This window comes from Paramormyrops kingsleyae, chromosome 23 (genome assembly GCF_048594095.1).
Source record: "Paramormyrops kingsleyae isolate MSU_618 chromosome 23, PKINGS_0.4, whole genome shotgun sequence".
Classification (NCBI taxonomy): Eukaryota; Metazoa; Chordata; class Actinopteri; order Osteoglossiformes; family Mormyridae; genus Paramormyrops; species Paramormyrops kingsleyae.
Window position 1 is genome coordinate 4,093,929 of NC_132819.1, and position 21,112 is coordinate 4,115,040.

Sequence of the window (21,112 nt, forward strand, 5' to 3'; positions counted from 1 at the left end):
CTAAAACTCTTTCTGATTCCAAGGGACAAACTGTGGGGTTGCTGAATAATGCAAACAGCCAGTTATGGTGTTTCTTTTCATTTCTATCTAGAGAACAAAAACCACTCATCTCCATTAAAATCTGAGACACAGTGACTTATGAGTCTTTTGGGGAATCCACCACAAATCATGAATTCTATACCGCTTGCATCCATGCATTCGTGCGCATTGCCTAATTTAGAGTGCAGAATGATGGAACATAACCCCTCATTAGAGTAGAGATCCTCATTGTATCAAAAGCACAAATTTTTTTAAGATGCAAGCCAACAAACGAATCCAACTGCAAGAAAATCACGAATAAATGGATGCAGAAATATTCTCCTAGCTTCCTTTCCACGGGCTCTCCAGCAATATCTATGAGGAAAAAAAAAAGCTTCTATCAAAACACACCCAGCAATGACCAAAGATGACAATACCTTAAACAGAAGGAAATGGAATCAAGACAGTTGTGACAGAGATTATTTATTTCCCATCTCACGCTTCTATGGAGGTTAGCAATGACAACACCGATGTCTATATTTCCAGTTACAGTCTGAGAACTTTAACTGATGCCCATAGTGTGGCAAAAACAGGCTTGTGTAATGATGAATATTTAGTGTCCTTTTGCAGACTTATAAACAAATGCAAGTTAAAATCCACACAGAGTTGTATAGCAGTTAACAACAAAGGATCCAATGAAAAACTGGCTGCTTTCTTTCTACAATGCAGCGGCTACAGTATTTTTTCTTTAAGATATTAAACTAAAATACTACTTTCTTTCAATTTTCACTGTTTTTCCCCCAGGCATTTTGAAAATGGAACTGTACATTTAAACATCAGCCAATTCCTTGAGTGCCGATGTGTTTCACTTCTACACCACATTGTAGGGATATTAAGCATCCAACGTGTCACATGTGCCAAAAAATGGATCCAGGACCACAAACGGCCACATTCCAGCACACCTGTTCCATGAGCCTCCTCAAATGACTACAATGAACATAGACATCTGGAAATTGGAAGAAATTGGGAAAGGAATGCTACAAAATGGTCCAAGTATTTTACAGATATCTACAAATACTTCCCTGTATCGTATGTATCAAAATATTAAATTTGACTCATCTCTGCTATGCCGTTTTGAGCCAGTGAGGATAATTATGTTGCACTGCTTACCTCTAATATCTGTATTCTCCACTCATTCAATGTGTCTAAGTACCAATAAGGCAAAAGGATTTCATGTATAGTGTCTGTAAAATTTCTCCATTTTACCTGTTTTGTCAAAATCGCTGTCCAAACATAAATATTTCTAGATCGCTCTAAGTATTTACATAATATTATCAAAACAGCAGTTAGTCCAAAGCAAGACTAATGTGCCTTGTAAAATCTCAGATGCACATAAATCTCAAAATTTTCCCCAAATAATATTATATTAATATTAGCCCATTCACAGTTTCTTTCTAAAGACTTCCACAATCCAGACACATAAAATCATTCATGACCAAGGCGAATATGTGAATGGAAAACTTCCAGAAGCCAGCAGTTAATATAAAATGAATCCTCACATCTGACTGGCTGCATGTAGCATATTCTTTGTAATTAATTTCAGGTATATTTATTTCTGATGGGTGTGACACGGACATGGATGTGACGTAATAATGGACTGGGGTGAGTTTCCCAAAGCCTTCTTAACACTATGTCATTCATAAGATCTATGTTGAAAGATAGAATTTACGAATGATGCAGCATAAAAGCGGCTTTGGGAAATTCACACCTGAAATGTATCTTAAGCCTCCTTACGATTCTTCCCTAATTATGTTTTTTATGGACAGTATCACGTTTCTCATATATCCATTTTGATTCCATCATGAACAGCCTTCATAGAAGGCAGCGACGAGTGATTCGAAGCAGAGTAAGAGATTCTGTAACCTAGACATCATTTTTTAAAAATGTGTCTGCGTGAGTTTTTTCCAGATGAAAAGATCAGCATCCTTCCGATTTCCACACACGACTCCCCAATAGCTCGTTCTTGTCTTAGCTGATATGTGGAAAATGCTGTGAAGGGGCTCCATTCAACCATCGGTTTCTACAACAGACCGAAACTTTAAAACATTGAATAATCTGAAGACTCTGTAAACACGTACTGTGAGCGCACGCACACTGTATTAACAATGGAATCATGTTTTTGGGAATAGGAATAACCAACACTGATTTGCCACTGACTGGGACGGGACAGTGACACTGGTCATAAACCTTAAGGAGACCATTTGTGACAGGAGTGTGTCACAGAAAGGTGGGCAGCACTGTGGAGACACATGTGCACGCATGGGGTCTCACTGCATGACACGCATGACGAGAACACCAGGGCGGCGTGCTTCAGTCAAAGGGCAGCCTCCAGGCTGCCACTGAGCCCCCAAGGGGGGTGTTGATGTTTGACTTACAAAGATGACAGATGACGTAGAAAACCCAAAGTCTAGACCGCCGTCTTACACGCTTGTCTTTGTGCCCAGAATGAAATCTATGTGACGCTGCTCTCGCTCACAGTCACCTCGCACACCTCGTCCTCACAACCGCCACGGTTACCTCCCAGCCCAAAAACGGCGGACCCTAGACTGTGTGCCGAGCTCTGAGAAGAGACCCCTAACAGAGGCCCCGAACCTGTCATGGTCAGGCTGGACACGCTGCTGCCACTGCTGGAATGATGGGGGGACATGACAGGGACTCCGCTCCTGCCACCGACACCACTGGTGGGAAGCCTCTGGCTGACATCACTGTTTGTGTGGTGGGGCGAGGAGATGATGCCTGCCCCCTCCAGGCCAGCCCCCGCCTCTGCGGCACTGCCGCCCCCGCGCCTCTCGCAATGCGAGCGGTGCCTCATGAAGCTGTCGCGCCACATAAACTTCTTTCCACAGCTGTGGCAGTCGTAAGGCTTGAGGCCTGTGTGCGTCTTCATGTGCTCGGTGAGGTGGTGCTTCATCTTGAACTTCTTGGCGCACACCGGGCAGTGGAACGGCCGCAGGTCCAGGTGCATGTTGATGTGCCGGTCCCGCATGCTCTTGTGGGTGAAGGTCTTCCCACAGTGGCACATGAACACCTTGCCAGAGGCCCCGCCCCCAGCTCCATCTAAGCCATCCAGCCCGCCCTGTCCTGACAGATGGACGGCACCGTGTTCCAATCCCATCCCTTTCAGGGATGCCCCACTCACAACTGCACCTGCAGGGGAGGGCTCCAGGGTTCCTTGGCTGTAGAGCAGGATCTGATTTCCCTGCATGTCAATAGGGAAAAGCTGGGCTCTCGTAGCACCAGACTGAACGGGTCCCAGTAAGGCAGAGATTGCTCTGCCACTTGAGTTACCAGAGGTATTGTGAGCGTGTTGTGGTGCTGACTGATCCATCAGGTCACTGTCAAACTTGAGGTAGTCTTCAGAGGACTGGCAGTAATCTACCTACAGGAAAGAGAAAATGAAGCCCGAGAATACAGTCACACAGATGAAAGTTGTACTGTTTTTATTTTCAACTATTGCAATGGGAGTATGTGTGGGTCTGTGGATTAGGTCTCTGTGACTGGAAGTTCAATGGAACAAGTCTTATAGCTGGCAGAGTGATGTGACTGCTGGGCCTTTGAGAGAGGCACTTAGCCCACAATTGCTCCAGGGACACTGACTGGCTCTGCCCTCTGATCCCTACTCATATGTCACTTTGGCTTTGATCCTCAAGAGTTATGGGTTTGATTCCTGCCCCTCGCTGTGTCCCCATGTCCCCTGCCTGTAGTGTGTGAGAGCATGTCCCCTGCCTGTAGTGTGTGAGAGCATATCCCCTGCCTCATGCGTACTGGAACAGGATACAGGTTCCCTGTGACCTTCTACTGGATAAGCGGTTATTGAAAAGGATTGCGATGTGCTCATGTATTTTCAATCAAGATTCAGCCGTCCGAATGTTAGCTGGTTCCAGGGTAGGACTTCCCATCAATTCTCATTTTGATTCCTAGACTCTGTACATGACAAAGCTTAAACAACCAAAATGTAATAACTAATAAAAACAGATGGTCTGATCTTCAGGAACTACTTCCGTTGCGGGGACATTTTCACACAACGCGAGACACTAACCTGTGCCTCCATTTCAGCTTCGCCTCTGGTGCCCATCTCCCCGGAGAGGGTCCTCACGTCAGATATGTTGAATGTCCTCTCCCTCTCCCGCACTCTCTCCAGCTCCATATCCCTGTCCTCATCCTCCTCTCCACCTTCCTCCCCGGACACCACGATTAGCTCATCATCCTGGGGTCGCTCAGTCTTCACCACCACCCACTGCTTGCGAGGCATGATGCTGGGCTGGCTGTAGGTAGGGCGCTTCTGGGGAGGACAGGGGTCGCCATCCTGATAGGAGGACACCCCGAAACTGTCGCTCACGCCAACTTCTTGATCAGAAACTGAGCTTGTCTTCTTCCTCCTGCCGCTCCCCCTCTCCTGTTTTCTGGGGTAAAGCAGCTCTTCGTCTTCGTCATCTTCTTCGATCAGAAAGCTTTCATCGCCCCCGGATGGAGTGCAATAGCTGGGGGTAGAGTTTATGGCCCCATCTCCTGATGCTCCAGCAGCTGCAGTGCCCCCTCCAAAGCCTGTCTCTCTAGGGCTGAAATAGTTAGTGCTACTGGGTGATTGGCTCTCGTTCAGGGCCGGTCGGCTGGGGGGCGGAGCTCCAGAATGGGTATCCCCAGCATGGGCCCCGACCCCTAGCATGCCGCTAGCACTGCCACTGTTGCTATTGCTGCTGCTGCAGCCAGTGTTACCCTGGGTGCCACCGGCATGAGGGCCACTCCCCGACCCTCGGCTCTCCTTCAGGAGTTCGGTGCACTTGTCCACGATGTGCCACATTTGCAGCACGCTGCCCACAGTGAGGTAGTTGACAATGTCTTCGCGCAGCATGCGGAGCTGCCCTGTGTAGGCGCAACTCAGCACGCTCTCAAAAGCTAGAGGATCCATGACAGCTGGGATGGAGACCGTGGACATGTTCTTCAAAAGCACCTAGGAGGAGACACACGCAAAGCAAGTTATGCTGGGAATCTGGGGTTACTGGTCTAACACCACTAATATTCCATTAACCCACAGGCGACCAACAGCATTTTTACAGTACGGCCAGTATTCCACCTAGCCACAAAATCATGGGGGGTTTGCAGAGAAGGTGGTAAATTTCCAAAACTAAGCTACATATTTTCAATGTTTTACAACCCTTTACAATCTGATTACACCTGAAAGAAACAGAAATGTTAAACTACTAAAATTGCCGATAGATCCATTGACACTGGGCCGTTTTAGTAGTCCACGAAATGAAGCAATGTATGAAGCAAACTGCTCTGTGGAAATCAAAAGGCTGGGAACCCCTACACTAAAGGAAAAGATCTGCCCATTAATATAGCATATCACTCATTTTCTCATAATTATATATAGAAAAATATAAAGAGATAACCCGAGAAAATGTAACAACCTGAGACTGAGTAGACAAAGTGACAAAAGTCTGAGGTCTGACCACAGCAGGAACTAGGAAAAATAGGTCAAAGGGCAGAGGCAAAACACATAGAGACCTGGTCATGAAAGTAGGGCGAGGATGCAGCCAGCACACAGCGATGGGCCCGGAAGACCTGCCCCTGCACCTGGATGGACAGGTCACACAGCCGGCCCTCCTCCCGCTGCCGGTTCAGGCTGTCCAACACAGCCGTCCTCACGCTGGGGAAGCTCACCTCCACCACCGAGCCAGCGGGGGTGCCAGAGCAACTGCTGCTGCTGCAGCCCTGCTCCACTGACACGGACATTAGGGCTGGAGGAGAAAGGCAAGGAAAAGGCTGGTTTAGATCCAACACCCAGGACCTGGTATCTAGGGTATTCCACATAAATCATGCACAAACAAGTCATGAATTAAGTTTGTGATGGAAATTTGTAGGAAATTATTTTATAATGTCAAAGATAAACCGTCCATACCATATATACAATTTGCTCCTAATAAACTTTACTTACAAGCAATTGAAAGTATTTTCTAAACATGCCTTTTACTACTGTAGGGCTGTGCGTTTCCAATCGTCTTTATTACTGACCTCTCAACAGTGAGGAGTTCCCCAAAGAACCTTTGGATTCATATTTTGCGACAGCAGTTTTTGACATTATTTAAAATGTAATGCCATTTAAATGCTATTATTTCTCGCAGTTATGCATACAGAGGCTCATTCATCAATGTACATAAGGAAGTCATGCCTTACAAATCATAGCAACCATAGCAAAACTGACCCTAATCTTGGCATAAACGGTTTATATAAATATATGATAAAATACTGTGCAAACTGCATACCTTTATCATAGTATCAGAAAACCATTTGAAAGCCCGCATTACTGTAATGCGCAGTGTGCATTTGGCATTAAAAGGATTAAACTTGGCATGGAAACACCACATCTGGCGGCACAGCAGCTGGCTAACTGGCCGGACACATGACTTAGGGAAAAAAAGCGAGACACATTTCATTTATACATAAGGGACTTGGAGTTTTAAACAGTTTTGACAACCCTGTTAGTCACAGGTGTATCGCCGAAGCATAAGGACCCTAATAAACCCCGACCGCCCCTGTGCCGCGGCGGCGGGGACTCCGTACCTGACAGCGGGTCCCAGTCACTTGAGTCCGGGGATTTCGCTCAGCACCGGGGGGCCCGAGCCATCTTGCCAACAGTCTTTTGTGAAGCGGCCGCTTACTAGTTACGGGTTAGCCGGGAAAGTGTCCCTCCTCTCACCAAAGCCCGAAGTTGCTGTATACGTGAGCAGTCGGATAACTAGTCACGCGGCTGTCCTCGGCTGCTCGCGCCGTCATGTTAGCTAGCGCGCCGCTCGCGGATAATCCACCACTTTCCGGGAAACATTAAGTCTTTTCAAAAGTGAAACGTTAAGAAAATAACCTCGAATATCACGCATGCGAGATTCGTTAGGAACAAAGCAGTTACAGTTTTCTGCTGCTTATTGGTTATTCTGGATAGTTACCTATGGTAGGAGACACTTGATTGCCAAGTAACGTAAAGTAGCTGGCTCGAGGGCTACATGGCGCGTGCATTACCTGTTTACGTATTTGAGGCAATAGCTAAACGAAGAATAATTAAAGATGTTACACATCTACGCGCAAACCAGTAATCTGCTCGCTACAATCGTTATGTAGCCGGCTAATCGAAGCAACGTCTAACCATTTACAGCGATTACTATGTATGCTACAGGATTTTTTTCCCCTCGTAAAGAAACTTACGGTTTATCTTTAATCGATGTTACGGTCTGAACGACCAAATTCCCTCCCCTCTAACTAGTTCAGCAAATTTGGATCACAACTGGATTTAACTCCGTCTTCATATATTGTACCAATGTCTCGCCGCCAGGCGCCTTTAAGAGATGCCAAGCTGCGGATTTTAGCCGACTAAAAAGAACCAATTGAACCGATAGAATTAAGGCAGGCAGGTAAGCCAAAGCATCTGGTCTCCTAACCCACCATTTTGAAACCATTTTCCCATAGGTAGACAAAAGCAACATGATTTTCCCCCCCAGGCTATCAACTAGTAGTTTTAACATAAAACCTTAAAAATGAAAACATGCTTTAAATGGAGAGTATATTGCAGACCTAAATTGTAGCATGTTAAAAAATAAAATTAAATTAAAATAAACTTAAAGCTTCTCGATTTTTGTCTTTAAAAGCAGAATGCATGGCAGAGGCGTGGCTACGGGGCAGCAGTGCCCTTCAAACAGAGATGGACCAAATTTAAACCAATCTTCATTTAGTAAAAATGCTAGATTATTTTCGTTGCCTCGTTCTACGTGTAACATTCATGGAATCTTCTATTTCTCTTAAATTTAGGGTACAAGCAACACAGGCTTAGTGACTATTACAATTTTATTGAGAAAGTCTGCTCTACATGAAAAGCACAAAAAGCAATGCAATTGAGGCTCTAATAGTCAAATACACGATTTACACATGCGCTCATAATATTCAAAGCAATAAGTACACAGATTTTTAAAACGATGCCATGTTTGGTTTATAAATTCTGTTTTTGAAAGCCTGATGCTCATTTTCTGTTTGCTGAAGCTGTCCCGATGACACATTCATTGACCTAAAAGAGTGGGACACAGAATGAAAAACTGAGTCACTGTAAAGAACATTTCAGATTACTTATTTTGAAAGCTCTCAAGCATAAAAGATCAGAAGCATGTTTAAGTACATTTACACACAAAGTGGTTCATAGTTTGCACCTTAAACTGTCATTGAGAATGAGATGGGAGCAATGAAAGTACAAGATTTTTTGCACAGCTGGTTAATCATGTACCAACCTTGCTGGCAAATCGAAGGGAGTTCAGTGACTCTCCAAAGCTTTCCTCCTCTGGGGCAATGTTGACAAACATGAGGCTGATGGGTAAGAAGAAACAGCTTGACAAAAACTCTTTAATGTACCAAAGATCAGTAACAGCAGAGTAATCACTTTCCAATCACTCGCCTAAGTTTCCAAAGCAGAATGTGCATCTTAAGAGTTAGGCAGAGGGCAACAGACTTACGTCTTGCTGTTTCCCCCCAAGCAATTCTGAAGCAGATATGTGAGCTTTGAGTTTCTGTATGGTATGAAGTTGTCCTGAATTGAAAGAACAGACATTGAGATGTCGATCAAATTCTAAAAACCACTAATACATTTGAACTCATACATTAACAGTAGGCTTGGGCGGTATTATGGCAATGGAAAGGTATTGCTTAAATCCTAATCCAGTATACTACAGTATAATAACTAGATCAGGGGTCACCAAAATGGTGCCCGCGGGCACCAGGATGCCCCCAGCAACCACACGAGTCAACCGCAGACCTGTTCTAAAAATAGCACAACTCACCAGTGAGCAGTGTCTAAAATTTAATTTTTCAATCACATTTGCATTTATATAGATTTGAAAATGACAATATCTTTAAATATCATATCATTTAAAACATGTTTATTATGCATGAAGTTTAGGAGGGCATTTCAAACTGGTAGGCAGGGTTCCCCCAATCCTGGCAGAATAAATTTCCCGACTTTTCCAGTACCATAAGAATTTTTCTCCCCAAAACCCACAAGTTTGTAAAATTAAAGTAGATATAACAGTATTTGTATAAGGTAGTTAACTATTGACTTCCGCACATACATTTCCGTTAGCGCCTTGCGGAACGAAGCGGGAAACAAAAATGAACAAGGCTAGTTTCCGAAACTTTTCCTCTCTATCCAAGAATTCCAAAACTTATCCTGAGCCTGGAAAAATTATTTCAAAATTCCAAAACTCTTCCAGGTTTTCCATGACCATGGGTACCCGGGTAGCCCTTCGTATGGCTCAGTACCAAGTTTCAAAAAGGTTGGTGACCACTGATCTAGATGGTATGAAAATTAGGTTTGGATGGCATCTAATTTAACAATTTAATGACAGGGTTCTTGCAGGTTTCATTAAGTTAAATTTAAGACCTTTTTAAGACCTTTTAAGACCATTATGAGTAAAATTTAAGACCAACCGATGCATTACTAAAAACATTCGAATGATACCAGAAATTCTCATATTTTATGTCACTCGATCATATCCTTAGCCTAACATCCACATATCATGTGTTTAAGTTCACATGTGTTTAAAGCATGTAGGAGTGGTACTTTAAGGCTTGAACTATAAAAAAGTTTATGTATATGGTCTTTCTATATCGTGGATTTTCACCTTTCGCTGATGGGTCTGGAACGTAACTTCTGCGATAGGTGGGGGATCCAGACCCATCAGCCATAGGTGAAAATCCACGATATAGAAAGACCATATACATAAACTTTTTTTTATAGTTTAAGCCTTAAATATATAGTGATCCCCCCGCCTATCGCGGAAGTTACGTTCCAGACCCATCAGCAATAATGAAAACAACTGGAAACAGCTGATAAACACAGGGAATCCACACTGGGCTAACGAGGGGGCGTGGCACACGGGAGGAGCAGGACATACTGCACTTTTAAGGCCTTAAATTTAACTTTCTGAATTTTAGACTTAAGACCCCGCAGGAACCCTGTAATGAAGGTGGATAGAAAAGACCAACCTTATTTGCAAGTGCTGTTATCACAATGCCAAGGTTGGTCAGCGAGTTGTTAATTGCAGTCATCTCCTTAAACCTCTCTCCCTGAGACTGGCTCTTCTGAACCCTCTCACTGCCAGCGAGGTCAACCAGGCACAGGGTAGCTGCATGTTACAAGCAAGTCGAAGCAACTGGGTCAACTCCAAATCAATATATTTAAAAAACGGACAAGTTTAAATCTATGCACAATCCATTATCTTCATGTAGCCAAGAAGGAAAATATGGACGTTAGTATTATACCCATTTCACAGTAACCCTACAGTACAACAATTCGAAATCAAAGTATGCATCCATAATTCAACACTTAATAAAAATTATTGAGACTCACATTTACTCTTGATTCCTCTGTTTGCATTCTCACCCTCTATGTCTAACTGGAACACGGAGTGAGAGCGAGAGGAGTAGTCATTCATGTTGGTCCGAGCAGTTGATCGATTCCGATTGGCCAGCAGGATGAGGTTACAAACCTGGACGGGACAGGTGGAGCATGGGTGGTGAACAAGAACACTAGACCTAAGTTTTGAAAATGTCTGAATTTTATAGTAAACTTAAAACCAGTTGCTTTAAGAATCTGAAGTCAGTGTAATCAAAGGACAGAAACAGTACTGGAATAATAGGGAAGAATCTAACCTCATCCTCAGTGGTGACTTGCTGGTAAGTCAAATTGGTGACAGTGATGTCAGAGCTGGATGTCTTCTTGATCTCATGCTCTGGACGTTTGTTGGACTTGCCCCGGTACAGGAGGTCTCTCAGTGTCTCGTTATAGATCTCCACAAAACTTGCAACAAATTTGTACTGTGACAGAAAGACAGACATTTTTCTAGTACTCAAGTGCCACACGGGTTATTGCATTTACTGGTTAGTTGAATGTTGAGGCACAGTTGGATCTTATCAGCATTGAGCTACGGATTAGAATAATAAATAAATAAGGCTTCAACTAGACATAGTAGCAAGCATACCTGCCAGCCCTGCTCTTCTAGAGCCTTCGCAGTGGTAAAGATCTGGTGCACTGCTCTGGGGATAACCCCCTGAGTATCCTCCACTTCTGCACCCTCCATGGTATAAGTTTTACCGCTGCCTGTCTGGCCATATGCAAAGCAACAGACATTAAACCCATCCAGAGCAGACTGAACCAGCAGGGCGATTTCCTCAAAGACCTCTTTCTGGGAAGCTTTGGGTCCAAACACTCTGTCAAAGCTGAAGTTATAGCTCCGCTGGGTGTCACCGTTTCGACCCGTGTGGGACTAGAAATGGACAGGAAAATTATGATTTTTCAGACGGACCACAGTATGCTCCATACATAAAAACATGTCAGGGTTATCCAAGTGAGCATACATAGTTCTAAAAACACTGCTTCATCTTAGAAGAAATTCTGTACAGCAGGAATAAATACAAATTTTTATTTTTATTTATATACTGTATATATATGGCTGTAAAGTAACAGATTGCCTGTATCTAGTAGTGGACTTTCCTGCAGAGCTACTCTTTGCATAGGAACAGGAAATGTAGTCAGTTTCAGGATATATGACGCTGCATGCTAAACACATATATGCTTATAAAGTGATGTGCACTATTCTCTGCCATATTCAGCAGTGAAGCACTAAGATTCATGCAAGTACCTCCTCAGTCTTAGCCAGTTTGAGGGTCTTATCATCATGAGCAGGAAACTCCATGTGTGCCATGTTTAACTGGTCGGCTGTCAGCAGGGGGCGAACTCTACAAAACACCCTAATGTTTCCCTGCAATCATAAGAGTATCTGGTTATTGATCATCCATAGTATTTTTCATTTTGTGACCATTTAAATCCATAATCATCATCACCTTCAGCTCCTGGATGGTATTATGCAGCTTCCGGCGCTCCATTTCTCCCCGGTATATTTCATCTGATTGGTGGGCCACCTTTTCCTCAAGATTCCTCACCATTTCCTGTGCCTCCTTCAAATCAGACTGACAGCAGGATAGCACGGAGCCCTGCACTGTCATCTGAGTCTGCAACACAAAGTGTATGGGTGGGGGGGGATGTGGGGCAATTCAAAACTAGCAAACACTATGGAATATTTAGCAGCTGCCCTTACAAATTTCTTCCCCCTTGTGAAATTCAGCGAGGGTTTCATGAAACATTGTTTGGGTCAGCTCATTTTGCAGAGGCAAAAGTACTGCACATTACCTGTATATTCTGAATCTGAGACTCAAGAGATTGTCTCAGGCTCAAAAGTACACCATGTTCCTGACTCAAGGTGGTGAATTTCTCCCTGAGATTATTCCGGTCTTCAGTCACCTTATCCAGTTGGTCTTTGACTTCAGACAGGTCTGCCAACTCTGCTACAGCTTGGCTACAATGGAAAGCAGGCACACTTTCAGACCTGCACACCCCCCAACATACAAACCCCTCACTAACAAAATGCCTGAAAATTCCCACCAACACAGATGATCATTTGGCAGGTGCTTTCATACAAAGTGATATACAGTGAAGCAAATACATGATAAGCATATAGCTGTCAAGGATCCAACATTGGTATAAGTACTGTTAGGCTTCCAATAAATGACAAGTAACAAGAGCAAATTAGCTTTGGAGTTATACAAAACATTACAAAATGTTTTGTAAAAACCTAACTTTGCAAAACACAAGAGCACCCAATGTTGGTTGGCATTACCATGGAAACACATTCTAAGCCTTTACCTCAGCTGGTATTTCAATGTTTGAATCTCCTCATCCATCAGCTGTTGCCGCTCTTGCCCCCTGGCCATAGAGTCCTTCAAATCCTTATTTTCTTGGGCAGTACTTTTGACCCGGTTCTGATACACCTGGACTTTGTTTTCCATATCAGTCACTTTACCTTTTAAATCCCAGGCTGGTCGCCGTGTTCCAGTTTTACCAGTCGCTGGCACTAAGGACAGGAAACTTCCCAGTTCAAGTCAACTGTCTCTTGTAGAGAGACCCTGAATTACACATTCTTTTCAGCTTAATGAAATGTCAAATAACTACATTAGTTCAGGATCAAGTAACTATCAATATTCTTTAAAATCAAACTTATTTCTAGTTTACATATACAAGGGACATATACAATAATCTCCAACAGTGACTTAAGTTAAATAACAATACTGAAAGCTATATGAAAACCCACTAAAATCAAACTGCACACCCATCATAAGATAAACATTATGGTTGCGACTGGCGGTAGAGACCACATGTTTAAGCAATGGATGTTTTCTAGTGAGTTACCTGCTTTCGGGACTGAGGCAACTGGGCGCTTCTGAATAGCTGGGAAAAGACGGGAAGAGGGCAAAAGGGAAAAGTTTGATGTGCAATGATATAAATAGTAACGATCTAGCCACAAACATTTAACATCAGGCATGCAAGTGGTTTCATTGTAAACTCACCTTTAGAAGGACCTTCTGCCACTGTCGCAGCTCCTGTTGGTCTAAGTGGTTTGACTGGGGTAGAGGATTGAAATGAATAACAAATCGATACAGTGTTTAAGATCGGTCTGCAAGTGGATGCCTCAATTTATACAGTGAACCATGCATTATTTTGGCCTGGGGGAAATGATTTGGGTAGTGTGAGAGGACGAAAGGTTACTCACCTATTACTCGGTGGGCTGCAGCTACTGGACGATTACGTGTGTTAGCCATGCTGACTGCCTGCTTCACCTTTCCAGCGTCTCCATCAACTTTGCGCAGTTTCTATTGCATAAAGGAGAAAGAAATTTTCAACCACAGAAACACACCCGAATGCATTACGTCTTTAAGGGTCTGTCATTAAGGTAAATAGGCAAACTATTCAGAGGAACAGAATTACCTGTGCAGGTTGTTCGCCGTTGCTCTCTGTGCTACTTGTGTAAGTCCTCTTAACAGAGAATACGGGTAGGCGCGATGCATTCTGAAAAAGGGGAGCATATGTCCATCACTTTTTTTCTCAAAGAAAAAATGTTCGCATTGAGTTACTCGTTGATCACTAACTACTAGTATTTGACTACAACTTTCTTAACATTAGTCCATTATGTCCATGTAACATGCTAATTAACTGGCTAAGAAGGTCGAACCTATTAAAGTTTCGAATGCTTCCACGAACAAAGCAGAAAACCAACCTCCTTATTCATTTTGCTCTTGCTTGATCCGCGAACTGCGAAAAGAAGAATCGTTATGAAAGTACATTACAGTAATTTTTTAAAGTCGTATCATCGCATCGCTAGTGATTCTTCACAATCGCAAAAATAAGTTAATACTCATAAAATGTCGGATAATCAAAAACTTAATGTTGTTAATATTGACTTAAAAAGGTTTGCGTAGTACTTACCACTATTCAACGACCTACAACCGTTTGAATTTCAAATTGAATACTTTCCTTGCCGCTTTATGTCTTGTAATATAATTGGCGTATTTTGGAGTTCCGGCGCAGTGGCAAGAGCCAATCAGAGGTAATATTAGAAATATTCTTCGCGACTATCCAATCGTATTTAAATACTTTTACAAATTAACCAATCGGGCCAGAGCAACGCTAGGGCGTAAACAAGAAATTCGGCTGACTTTGTTTTATTATTTATACGGATTTATTTCAGTACAGCAGAGTTTATAGTGAAATGGTAGTCTTTATGTGAAATTAAACATACGCATATTTCCCTTGATGTTAACTTGATTGCGAATATTTTTCTTGAAATGCTGATGTAGCACGAATACAGTGTAATATTCCGTTATACGTACATATATATACATAAATATGTTGCTACTTACTGTTATTCTTTGTGTACTGTTAGTTTGCAGTTAGTATGAAAGTCAACATATAACTATAAACGTTAACATTGATATGCATGTTACCGTGCACTGCATCTTTTATCGTGACCAAAATACAGGTTTTACAAGGGACATATATTTTGTGGACTAGCTCTTATTGCAACTCATATTCATTGATCCATCCACCTTCAAACCACTTCTTCATGTCACAGTGCTGAGCAATCTGGGGGATCCACAGGTATTCCCAAGCCAGTTGAGGGATATAATCCTTCCAGGGTGTCCTGGGTCTAATGCCCAGGGAAATGTGCCGAGAGTCGCTCCCTGGGAAACTGATGAAGTGGTATCCTTATAATATGACCAAACCACATCAGCTGGCTCCTCTCAATATGAGGGAGCAGGAGCTGCTTTTCAAAATCAAATGACAATTCCCACCCCTGCCTTCTCACCTGAGTGTCCAAAACACACGCCCTGAAATCAGATGGCACAGGTGCAAAGCTAATCATTGACCATTGGTATAAGGTCTCTGATACCAAGTGCATTTATGGGTATCCTTATGGCCGGGTGTTTATTACGTATGATCAATGCGCACAAGTTCAATAAGCTTTCACCGCTTGGGTTTAGATCCAAGATACAGTTCTTCCACATTATTCCATGTTACACCCCTCCAGACAGCCACATCTCTCCCAGCGTGTGCACTGGTGTCACCGAATACGATCACACAAGCCCAGTATCACATTCTCTTTTCTAAGAACCATTTCTTTGTTCATATATAACGAGTTTATGACAAAAATTTTGCGATACTTAACGAGTTTAGAGACAACAGGGAGAGTTAACCTGTTTTGCACCAAACGTATTTGCGACGTAATATGAGTGTTCGTACATCGTAAACAACATTATGCATTCATTGGCGTTGCCACGGAAGCTAGTTAGACTGAGAGCCTTATTTTTAGGAATCGCCTGTGATCCATGCAGGCCCAAATGGACAATTTCCTAGAGACCGCTAGCGAACTTTTCACACCCAACACCCACTGCCGTTCAGCTTGGAAAGGGGCGATCTCACAGTCAACCATCTAAATGTTATAAAAAGCAGAGAAAAGTGGGCATTGCCACGGCTGCGCATTTTCAAATGGATTTTATATCTCCCTAGGCTGCAAGTGAAAGTTGACATTGTATCTGAATCCAATACAAATCACCGAATACAACACTTTGCAATTGCGGAGGACTGTACAAGTATACATTTGGGCATTTACAAAGGTACGTATAGTTATCCGTGAAAGCTAATAACCGACGTACTAAATGGACGTGTAAAAGATCCAGTAATTCTGTGCTCATGGAAAAAAATGTCATGATGGGAATAATTATATCTATGCATTATTTAAATAACGCGGCCGGCTACGCGTTTGATTATATTAATAGATATCAAGTATTTAATTTTCCGCTAACTAGCCTGCTAGCTTTGTGGAGCTCGTTTTCTAAAGCACCTGGCAGTTAACGACAGTAAAATTAGCTGACAGACACTGATAGTATTATGAATAACTAATAAACAATGTCTTCCTATCTCCTGGTTTTTGACAATACAAATCTATCCGGGATTTTTTTAATATTGGCCATGATACCGTGTCGAACCTTGTATGTAGGCCTTATTCGCAGATTAATCCGGGGCCTCGAGTGAACCACTAACCGCTGTTGTGGCCACTCGCGACTCTCAGGCGCGTCTGTCGTTCCCCCTGACCAATATTAATCACCATTGCTAATGTTGGCTAGATCATGGAGCGAGTGACGAGACACCAAGTAATTAACCCCTTTGTAATGGCAGCGAAGTATTGGAACAAAATTATATTTCCTTTTTATATTGTACATGTACTGCCTTATATTGACGTTGGGTGTCATAAACCGGTTTTGTCACACCGAAGCCGGTGATCACTGTGCAATTTAGTGCCTTTAATAATACTCCAGAACTGTCGATTAATATTTTCGGCGTATACTCAGTTCAGTGGAATCTACATAATTTGTATCATGGCCAAAGTCGTAGACTAGGGGAGTTAAAGCCCCCTTAAATAGGCTTAACAGCGCCTTTGTTTGATACAATAGTTAATTGATATTATTAAATCGAATTTTTACTTAAAAAAGTATTGTATGAATGATAAAATGCAACTAAAGCAGTATCATTTCCAGGTCCTATGGATCAGAGCTGTAGTAGTAGTGGCTCTGGCACCTCCGCTGGCTCGGTGGTGGAGGTGAGCTTCCCCAGTGTGAGGACGGCTGTGTTGGACAGCCTGAACCGGCAGCGCGAGGAGGGCCGGCTGTGTGACCTGTCCATCCAGGTGCAGGGCCAGGTCTTCCGGGCCCATCGCTGCGTGATGGCTGCATCATCGCCTTACTTTCACGACCAGGTCTGTGTCGCTGCCTTTCGACCTTGTTAGCGTGAAGATGTGCCTCCTGTTAGTAACAGTGATAGCTAATATTCTGAGGAGGAGAATATTCAATCAGAAGCCCTACACAGCTATATCAACTATCAATTTTCCCCATTTACTTAACCATCTGGATAAGTGGTGTGTGAGAGGGAGGGATCTGGCAAGTAATCACAAGTCGTCTTAACTATTAGACTAGAAAATTCCTCGCTGCATTGGTGTTGACAGATTTCCTTTTTGTTAAAACAATAGTGTGTGAAAATGACTCCATTTGTAATATTCTGTCTTTCAGATATATTACAATAATATCCATATCCACCAGTAAGATGCTCTACAAATTGACTTCTGGTAGAGGAAATATTGACCATTGCTCACGTGGGGAGCAGCATGTGGCTCAGCGGGCAAAACCTCCAGGCCTTTGATTGCCCATTTAAGCCCGAAGAGAGGCAGTTATTATAGCTGCAAAAGGGGGAGCAACTCAGTATTGATGCCTATGGATTTAGGATGTGATGTCATAAGAGTTCCTGCAGGTGTAATGGCCAGGTGTCCCAATAGTCAATAGTGTGTGTATTTGTGTGTCTTGGAGAGCAAGACGGGGTAGCTGAAAAGAGAATTTCAATCATTTTCAAATATACAAATGTCATTATTATTATTATTATTATTATTATTATTATTATTGCTATTGACTAAACACCTGTGATGTAGTATGTGAAAAAATATGGCTGAATAAAATGTGTTTGTGTCCTGCTATAGGTGCTGCTGAAAAACGTGACGACCGTCTCCCTCCCCTCAGTCATGGACCCCCTGGTCTTTGAGAGCGTCCTGAGCTCCGCCTACACGGGCCACCTGAGCATTGTGCGCGACGACATCGTCAACTACGTCACCGTGGCCAGCTTCCTGCAGATGTGGCACATCGTGGACAAGTGCACAGAAATCCTGAAGAGGCCCCGGGCACTAGGGGGCGCTCAGAGTCACGGCGGCAACACTCATAATGCCCCATCCAGGCAGCAGTCCCCCAGCAGCACTGACTGCCTCTACACTGAGAGGGAGCGTGAGAGGGAGAGGCAGCGGGGTGTGGAGGCCAAGGAGAGAGAGACTAGGGACCGGGGGCAGGTTGGTCCTGCCACACTTGAGAAGAGGCCACCTTGTCCAGACCAAGGCTCTCTGCCACCCTTGGCAAGCTGGAGGCATCCTCAGCAGTTCTCCAGGTGGAACCGACCTCGGCCGGCAGCTCAGACGCTGCCTCCACAGTCATCTGCTGACTCTCAGCTTGACCCCAACCCAAGTGTGGAGAGTGACTACTCCAGCTGCGAAGAGCTCTGGATGTCGGCGAACAGCAAAGCCAGCCCTCGGGGCTACGACGGCGGCAACGCTTACCGAGCCGCTTTTGACAATGTTAACGGCAGGCCTGGCCCTCACGCTGTGCTCGGCTACATCAGCGAAGCCGGCAGGCTGAGGCCGAGGGCCCGACCCAAGGGGGCGCAGCAGAGCTGCTCCGTGGAGGATTTCCAGAAATTCGGGGGAAGAGGGGTGGAGAGACGTGGTGTGGATGGTGCACAGAGCTTTGGGGAGGCAGATGGAGATCTTCAAGGGAAGAAGAATGGGGAGAGAGGAACAGAACCAGATGAAGGGATGGGAGAAGTTGTGGGGGAGGAAGAGGAGGAGGAGATGGATGGAACAGAGAGAACAGGACAGTCTGGTAAGTGGAAATCTGATTTTACAGTTATTTTAAAAAATCTTTTCTAAAATGATGAACCAAAATTCTTGAAATCTTTAATGTTACGATTAATTTATAATATTGAAGCAGATGTTTAGTTAGCTTTTTATCATAATGCATGAGCTTTTGTTTCATCAAAGCACATTTTGTTAAAAGTAGTGTGCCCTGTTTTTTTTTTTTTTTTTTCCCCCTCCTCTTCTGCTGTGTAACAGCAGAGTACCCCACAAGTGTGTACCAGGGAGAAGGAGAGCAGCTGGACAAAGGAGACAATCCTGAGGCTGCGTCCAAGGATGGGGGGGAGCTTGAGAAAGAGTCTGACGTCAGCTCCCTTCGCGGTGTGGAAAGCAACGGTGCAGGACCTGGTCCTCCTGCTCGCATGCAGTGGCAGGCAAGTCCCTGGTTGCAGCAGGGAAGCAGGCCAATGGAGAGGGAGGAGGATTATAGAAGAGAGGAGGAAGAAGATGAGGAAGAAGAGGAAGAGGTTGATTTTGGGCGCTTTGCAGATGAAGGCAGCGTGCCCTTTGGTGGGGACACTTATGATGAAATTGAAGATGGCACCGGACAGGTTTCCCAGAGGCCATTAGTGCCTGCATCCCCTTCTGATGACAATGAATATCACTTGGGGCCTCCGGAGTTAGGTTGGCCGCCTCTGAACATCGCCACCCAGGGCCAAGGAGGTGCAACTGCTCCTGGGAATAGCCGCCACATCCCTCCTTCCTCTGCTCCGTTTCCCCCTTCCTCTTCTCCTCCCATCCCATCCTCCTCCTCCTCCTCCTCTTCCCTTTCCATTGCAGGCACCTCCTACTCAGGCAAGGTGCATTTCTGTCACTGCGGCAAGGCCTACACGTTGAAGAGCATGCGCGACCGGCACGTCAAGATGCAGCACCTGAACCTGCGTCCTTTCGCCTGCCCCGTGTGCGCCAAGACCTTCAAGATGAAGCACCACCTCACCAAGCACCTCAAAACTCACGGTGGCCTGAGGCCCTATGAATGTGGACTCTGTGGAAAGAAGGTGATCTGGAGGGACAGCTTCCTACGTCACCAGGCGCGCTGCGAGAGGCTAGCCGCGGCCGGCATGCCCCCCAGCTATGACGGCGGTGCCGGCGTTAGCAACTTAAATGCGGCTGACATTGACGAAGGCTACAGCTACAATTTCGACGAAGGGGAGGGCTTCTTGTCAGAGGGCGGCCAGGTGAAGGTGGAGGAGTCCGATTTTCAGGGGGAGGCGGGGACTGCGATTGGCGGTTTGCTGGGGGGCGTGTCCTCGGATGGGGCGGAGTTGGCGGCTCAGTCTAGGACGTTAATGAGTGGCCAGGAATTAAAAGAGGAAGAATCAGAGAGGTACAGCTGATTAAAAATCGGAGGAGAGATTCTGGTGTCTAAGAAAATATACAAAGTTCTCCATTTGAGTTTCTGATTTAACCCTTAGGGTTATAAAATGCTTGTACCAGGAGGTGATCTGCATAGCATAAATTGAAACATGATGCCCCTTATGCAGCTGGATCATTCTCCTGAAGCTATTCGGGTCGGATTCTGTATTCGTGGCTCCAGCCATGAGACCCCTGTGAGGTTTTGGTGACTCGCCCAGTGCCTCAACCACTAAGTGAACATCCCTCAGTGCCTCTTCTAATTGGAGTCTGTCCACATTAGGAACAATTTCGGGGTAGTAAATATGAGTTTGTTAAATGTCAGAATGTCGAACTGTCAGTCTGTTTTTACCTTATTATGCATGGGTTCTTTGTATTAATTGAATTTGTTGAATAATTGCGAAACCACGGTTTATGTGTATGTTTGATTTAACGTTATTTTATGCTGGAATGTTATATCATTTTATTGTGAAGCCATTTTTCTATGAAGCCAGAAGTAAAGGGTGTAAATATGGCTTGAGACATGGCTTGACATATTCAAACATGTTCTGACTTGATTAGGTTTTTGCCCAGTACATTCATACTGGGATTTTTGGGCAAGGGCCAGGAATACTGCACATTTTATGGTGTTACTTGTGTGGTTGTACCCATTGAGTGATCTTTCCCTGTACCACTGGACCGGTGTCATTGCCCTGTGCCTCTTCGGCTTCCTGATAGAGTAGATTTGTTTGTTTGTTTGTTTGTTTGTTTCT

General features: G+C 44.2%; 3 protein-coding genes across 6 annotated transcripts; 1 reads left to right on the plus strand and 2 right to left on the minus strand.

The window, feature by feature from the left end:
* Positions 1-484: 484 nt before the first annotated feature.
* On the minus strand, positions 485-7,629 carry zbtb22b (zinc finger and BTB domain containing 22b). 2 transcript variants are annotated; one of them, XM_023830521.2, is made up of 5 exons: positions 7,279-7,629; positions 6,643-6,793; positions 5,587-5,819; positions 4,118-5,029; positions 485-3,457 (listed from the first exon to the last, which is right to left on the minus strand). In XM_023830521.2, the coding sequence occupies exons 3-5, from the start codon at positions 5,812-5,814 to the stop codon at positions 2,531-2,533; spliced, it is 2,067 nt and encodes a 688-aa protein (XP_023686289.2). In that variant the 5' UTR covers positions 5,815-5,819; positions 6,643-6,793; positions 7,279-7,629; the 3' UTR covers positions 485-2,530. The 2 variants fall into 2 exon arrangements, with proteins under 2 accessions (XP_023686289.2, XP_023686288.2); XM_023830520.2 differs by having other exon boundaries at positions 6,643-7,629.
* Positions 7,630-7,896: 267 nt separating this feature from the next.
* kifc1 (kinesin family member C1) lies at positions 7,897-15,273 on the minus strand. 2 transcript variants are annotated; one of them, XM_023830487.2, is made up of 17 exons: positions 15,052-15,273; positions 14,223-14,257; positions 13,934-14,014; positions 13,719-13,818; positions 13,516-13,569; positions 13,358-13,396; positions 12,815-13,022; positions 12,302-12,467; positions 11,956-12,123; positions 11,754-11,873; positions 11,094-11,378; positions 10,765-10,929; positions 10,463-10,601; positions 10,099-10,238; positions 8,571-8,644; positions 8,349-8,424; positions 7,897-8,131 (listed from the first exon to the last, which is right to left on the minus strand). In XM_023830487.2, exons 1-17 carry the CDS (start codon positions 15,068-15,070, stop codon positions 8,087-8,089), a joined length of 1,914 nt encoding a protein of 637 aa, XP_023686255.2. In that variant the 5' UTR covers positions 15,071-15,273; the 3' UTR covers positions 7,897-8,086. The 2 variants fall into 2 exon arrangements, with proteins under 2 accessions (XP_023686255.2, XP_023686256.1); XM_023830488.2 differs by lacking the exon at positions 15,052-15,273 and adding an exon at positions 14,432-14,993.
* A 186-nt stretch (positions 15,274-15,459) lies between these two features.
* zbtb22a (zinc finger and BTB domain containing 22a) lies at positions 15,460-20,562 on the plus strand. Of its 2 annotated transcripts, none has more exons than XM_023830486.2 (4): positions 15,460-16,119; positions 17,041-17,258; positions 18,030-18,975; positions 19,209-20,562. In XM_023830486.2, the coding sequence occupies exons 2-4, from the start codon at positions 17,046-17,048 to the stop codon at positions 20,342-20,344; spliced, it is 2,295 nt and encodes a 764-aa protein (XP_023686254.2). In that variant the 5' UTR covers positions 15,460-16,119; positions 17,041-17,045; the 3' UTR covers positions 20,345-20,562. The 2 variants fall into 2 exon arrangements, with proteins under 2 accessions (XP_023686254.2, XP_023686253.2); XM_023830485.2 differs by having other exon boundaries at positions 15,464-16,119; positions 19,206-20,562.
* Positions 20,563-21,112: the final 550 nt, after the last annotated feature.